This window comes from Barbus barbus, assembly GCF_936440315.1.
Source record: "Barbus barbus genome assembly, chromosome: 22".
Classification (NCBI taxonomy): Eukaryota; Metazoa; Chordata; class Actinopteri; order Cypriniformes; family Cyprinidae; genus Barbus; species Barbus barbus.
The window spans coordinates 14,403,832-14,409,872 of record NC_136750.1 but is presented as its reverse complement, the minus strand read 5'-3'; the positions used below and the strand labels follow the sequence as shown (position 1 = coordinate 14,409,872).

General features: G+C 37.6%; 1 protein-coding gene across 1 annotated transcript in view; it reads left to right on the top strand.

The window, feature by feature from the left end:
• Positions 1-3,335: 3,335 nt before the first annotated feature.
• The window catches only part of LOC306888329 (ryanodine receptor 1-like), a 136,839-nt gene continuing 134,133 nt past the window's right edge, over positions 3,336-6,041 (top strand). Inside the window, exon 1 of the mRNA XM_079446545.1 lies at positions 3,336-3,596. Coding sequence (XP_079302671.1) covers positions 3,549-3,596 — 48 coding nt within the window. The 5' untranslated portion in view covers positions 3,336-3,548. The remainder of the gene's footprint in view (positions 3,597-6,041) is intronic.

The following is a 6,041-nucleotide window of genomic DNA, read 5'->3' as shown; positions in this document are numbered from 1 at the left end:
GTGACAGAGGGAGGGGAAAAAGTAAGCGAGAGAGAAGAGAGGGAGGGATTGAGCTCTTTTGAAAGAGTTTGAGAGTAAGTAATACAAAGTAAAAATCATTGAAAGGCCGATTGAAATCTGACAGTGTCCAAACAGACATCACAATGACAAATCAGTCCCAAAAGACCAACGTTTGTTCTCATTCGCTTCCCGCATGTGTGTTTTTACAAATATTTCAGCTTTGTTTTAGTCAGTACTAGTTCCTTGCCTTTAGGCTACAGGTAAATGAGCGAGCCTTCGGGTGTGTTTTCCATGAATTTCCGTGTACAAGGTGTCATAAGTATAGCTGCATGTCTGTACCTGCTGTATCTGTTCATTTGCTAGCCTTGGGTCTGTTTTTAATAGTCTTCATCCCTTCTTTTTCTCTCTTTAACAGTAAGGTAGTGTCTCCAGGGTTGAATCCCTCCACATGCAGCTGGAGCGGGACGCTGAAAGGATGCCTTGTTGAGGATGGAGGAGAGAGGAGATGATAGGAAAGACTGCTGCATGTGTGTTCGTGAATGTGTCTGCATGCAAACTCTGTGGGAACCTGTGCCCGTGTGTGTCTGTGTGAGTGTGTTTTCACACAGAGGTGGGATTCTCATGCAAGCCAGACGAGGGGGGCTTCTCTCAGTTGAAGGATGGGTGTGAATGAATCAACTGCCATCTTTCAGAATGACACCTAGAATATCAATTCTGTGAAATGCGGGCTGTCTGTTCTGTTTTAAAGGAGACAGAGATATGTCTGGGTTGTTGCAGTTGTGTGTTTTTTTTTTGACGTTTTTTTTCACCACAAATGAGCTTGCAAAAGGGCCCTTGCTCATCACTCCACCTTTGTTTACTTCCTGAAAATGGTTAAGCTAATCTAAAACTTTCACATAGGAAGAAGAACTTATTGTACAAAGTTATTTCTGAGAGAAGATGGTGTTTTTGTCAGTAACAGGCGAAGCTAGACTTGTATTCTCCTGAAAATATTTTTTTTCTTGCTCGACCATGTCATCTTCAGTAAGTTTCTTGCTGCAAATTCTGCAATTGTGATTGCATAACTGAAGAAACCACATTGACACCCGTCATCTGCCTTCAGTGTTTTAGTGTTTAAAATGACTACGGTATTAATAGAAATTTAACTGATTTGCCCCTTCAGTTTACGTAATGTCTTTAAGTAGAAATTGGTTCTATCAAGCCTAAACAGGCTGTTAATTGCTTCATCTGTTCAGTCATTCAGAACATAAAAATTCCCATATGGTAACTACCATTTCCAACAAAAACCATTGTTACTATGGTTATTGCTATGGCAAAATCTGTGGTAACTTGGCAAACATTCTTTATTTTATAAATATTTATATGATTTATTCACAGTTTTAGAGAGCTCTCATATTGTATTATATTATATCCCATTTTACATATAATACACTAATACAACTGATTTTCCCACACACTTGTTTTAGCGCAGAACTGTTCAAGTGATGAGGAAAAACACCTACAAGGTGATTAAAATGGTGAAACACTTAAAATAAATGATGACCAGTCAAAAATGGATAGATAGATAAATAGCTTTTCATTTAAAATACGTCATGAAACTGGCAAGTCCACTACAGAATATGAATACCATCGGGTAGTGGTTTGTTAAATGGTAGTTTAACTAGTTAGACTAATTCATTATCATTTAAGAGTATTGTGTTATTATGTAGCCTATTAGTGTTATTCATTATAGTAACCTTATACATTATCTCACATTTAAATAGGCCTATAGTTGATACTGCAAACACCTGTAGTTCTAGCTTCAATGTTATCTCCTTAGTGAGCTTGTGAGATGCTACGACGCCATCTATCGGTCACTTAACACGACTACAGGCCAGCACGCAGCAAACCTGCACTCGGCTTCCCAGTCTTCATTACGTGCTGTCTGAGCATGCTCTCTGAAGTTCAGCCCTCGGCTGCCAAGAAGACCCCCAAAAATCCATCAGCATCCTTCTTACTCCATACTCAGATGTAGTTGCAGGTGGACTTAGGAGAGAGGAGGGACACGCTCAGAGATGACACATAGATGGAGATTGTGGAGGTGAGGAGAGATGCCAGCTGTCATCTTTGTATGTGTTTGTGGCCTGTGTGAGAGAGTGTGTGTGTATGTGAGTGTGTGTGGTTGGGTGCAGCATGTTGGCTGTATTTTCCTAGAGTAATTTTAGGGGTGTGTTGCTTATGCAGCTGTCAGACTGTCTAGCCGACTGATGGTCTCTATGTGTGTCTGTGGATGCAGAATACGAAAATATATGATTGAAAATATATATCTTGTCTGCCTGTCCATCTGCACTTCTACTGCACATCTATCTATCTATCTATCTATCTATCTATCTATCTATCTATCTATCTATCTATCTATCTATCTATCTATCTATCTATCTATCTATCTGTCTGTCTGTCTATCTGTCTATCTGTCTGTCTGTCTGTCTGTCTGTCTGTTTATATGGTATATTGTAATTATAATTTAATATAATTTCATAATTTATACCCCTCTTGTATTTCCAAATGAAGGTTAAGCAGATAATGTAATAAGTAAGTAAGGCTTCAGTGTTATATTAAAAAGGAATTTTACTTTTCCAGCACCCAAATTTGGACAAAACTGCCTCATCCTGCATATAGCTATTTGTGTTCTAATCATTATCCTAATTGTTCCCAATTATATTTAATTTTCATTAATTTTATTTTATTATTAATTATTTTTATACAATTGTATAAAATGTTTATTCTGTTTATTAAACTATATTTATATATTATTAATATATTTAAATATAATTGTTGTTATGTAAATGCTGAACTATACATAATATATATATATATATAAACAGAACATCCATATTCAAATGCAGTGCCTGAATAATTCAGTTTAGCTGTTAATTTGCTGTCTGTATTCTGTTTCAGTCACAGCGCGTGCTGAGTGCACATATGTACCCAATATATCCGGCTGTGTTCAGCTCACATTAGGACTCCTCTGTGTTCAAGCTGTTTACTGTGTTTTTGCACAAATATTGTCAAAGAATATCACAAGTTCTGCAATCTAAACAAATGTCATTATTTGATTCATTCTGATGTAATTCAGGCTTCTCGTATGGCTGAGTATGCGTGTGTGTGTCTTAGTGTCTTCTGCCAGACATCATCACACACAAGCACATTTTCCATTTATAGCTCATTAGACCTGTGGGAGGATCAGTTTTAAGCAAAGGGGGTGGCCCAGTTGTGCAAATATGGTTGCGGTGTGAATGTGTAAGAAGGTAGAGCACCATCCACAGGATCTGAGAGCAAGGAAGCTGAGGGAGAGAGAGAGGGAGAGAGAGAGAGAGACAGGAGCAGAGCTGAATCTTCTGTCACTCTCTCTCACTCCACCGTGAGAGCTACAGGACTCATGCTGTCCTCCAGCACACCCACACACACACACTGAGAGAGAGAGAGAGAAGACACTGAAACACACTGAAGAGAAAACGGAAGGATTTTCTGATTTCTCCTGAGGAGCTGCAAATAACCCTCGGAGAAGGATGGCAGAGGGAGAGGGGGGAGATGAAGAGATACAGTTCCTACGGACAGTAAGTAATGCCTTTTTGACCTATTTTGATTTCATAATACTTTTAATAATGCTTTTTTAGGGGTGACACAAAGTTATATCTCAACGTAAGAGTTTTAGCTAGTTTTTGCCTGTGCATTATGGGTATTTTTTGCATATACAGAGCCAAATCACCATAGACATTGAGGGGGGCACTCATGTTTCCATGTTTCATATTTAATTCCTGTTGTTAAAGTGTTAGATATGTCCCTGCATGTGATTGGTGATCTGTTTGTTTGTTTTTAAGAATGCATGCTCATTTTTTGTCAGGTGCTTAAACTGCGGCCACATTAGTGAAATTTAGCTGGCAAAAATGTCCATTGTCAATTTTGTCGCTATGTATGAACATACTTTCAAACAAAGTAGTTTTCTGAAATTTGCATGAACATCTTGAACCCTTTGCAAAATCTGTGCTGGGAAATCTCTGAAGAAATTTCCAATCTTGTAGATTCCAATATAATTGCAAGGGAAAATTCGCCCAACAATGGTAAATGTGATTGCACTGTAATTGATATTTTGTGAACTTCCCCTTCCACACTTTTGGTCTCATCTGTTGGGCTGGTTTGTTGAATTGTTATACCGTGATGTTTTTTTGTACAATTTTTGATGGACATTTTTGCAAGCCTGGTTCTCACCCTGTATTTAGTTGACTATTTTTATGGTGGCCCACATGTCTTTTGACCTGCTTATGGAGTTGATAGTCTGCCTAACAACTCAGTGAGGGACAACGTCTCTAATCAGGGACATGTCCTGCTTTTATTGTTGCTGACTGTGAACTCATATTGAAAGTGCTGCATTTTTTCGCTCATTCTTCTAGAAGATTCTGTTATTCAATGGATGTACGTGAGTGTGTGTGGATAGACAGTGGCTGGTGCATCTGTTTGCATCGTTAGCTATTTTTACCTCAGGAAAGGAGAGACTTTCAGAACAGGAGTGAAAGACGCAACAAGCAGGCCAGCTCCTTGAGGGGGGACAGCTGGCCTCTGCCCCCTCATCTCTTAAACTGAAGTAGAGCGTAAGCGAGCAGCGAACTGCTTAGACAGTCTATAGGGTTGGACATACAGACAAAACCAAAGGTTTGAGAGAAAAGTACAAATAAGAAAGAAAAAAAACAAGCAGGATTGGAATTATACAGCATTTGTGGCATATATTAGGAGATTGAAAGATTGTGAAGAAGAAAGATCAAGTGGATGATTTGGAGCTGAGATTGTCAAAGTTGTTAATTGCTAAGTCAGTGGTTCTTACACAGGGGGCTTGGGCCCACTAGGGGGCCTCAGCCAATTTCCAAGTAGGACGCAGGATAACTTAAAAGTTAAATAGAAAATATTAATAAAAAAAAATATTAATAAATAAAAAAAATTAAAATGCTTAAAAAACACATGAACTATCAATAACTACATCAATAATTCAAATATGTAATAATTGCTTGTATCAAAAAATTTACAGTTCTTCAAACTTCTGGAATCACAAACTGAATTGTGGTTAATTATTGTTAAATTTCAAGACCCTAGGCCTTGAAATTTTGTTAGAAAAGAAATGGGGCCTATTTTTTTTCCAAAAAGCACAATATATGAGCAGGTTCAGAATTATACATTATCGAATGTATTATAGAAATCCTATAACATCCCCCTTGACTGAAGTAAAATCACTATACACATAGATCCATTTTATTTTATTGCTCTTAAAATGGCAGCAACAGTAATATAATGAAAGTGAAATGTACCAGTGTTCAATAAATAGTTATTATTTATCACTAGTAAATAAGAATTATGAGCTATTTCTTTTTCTTTTATAATAACATAATTCTATTGGAAAGAAGTTAATAACAACTTTTTATTTTTTTATTTTTACATTTTTACATACATTTAGTGGCCTAACTCTAGGCTTTTAATTAGTTGCCAAACTATGCAGCATCCAAATAGAATTTAGAGTTGTAGCTATCAGCATAGATATGTATAGATAGATGCCCTATTAGTGGCTTTTTCTATGGGCAGCTATAGTAAACTGTCGGCCATATTGGAATGATCAAATTAGGTCAGAGAATGCTCAAGAACAAGTTGCATGTATGTCTGCAACCCTAGTTATACGCATGTATGAATATCTATATTTCCAATAGACTTCAGCAGATGATTTTGCTAAACTAACGCAATACAACTGTCAGGTGTGGGTGAAGGGATGAGAGCGAAGACTCACTTGCAGGAGGAAATAGGGCTTTATTAATAATAAAATAAACAAACAAACAAAAACTACCCTGTAGGGGAAAACAGACTGACAAGGCAGGACAAGGCAAGGCAAGGCAAGGCAAGGCAGGACAGGACAGGACTTCAGACAGGGAAACATTGACGATGAACTGGCACAGGACTGCAAACACAAGGAGATTATAAAGGGAGCAAATGAGGAGGGTAACGAAAAAACACAGGTGGGCAAA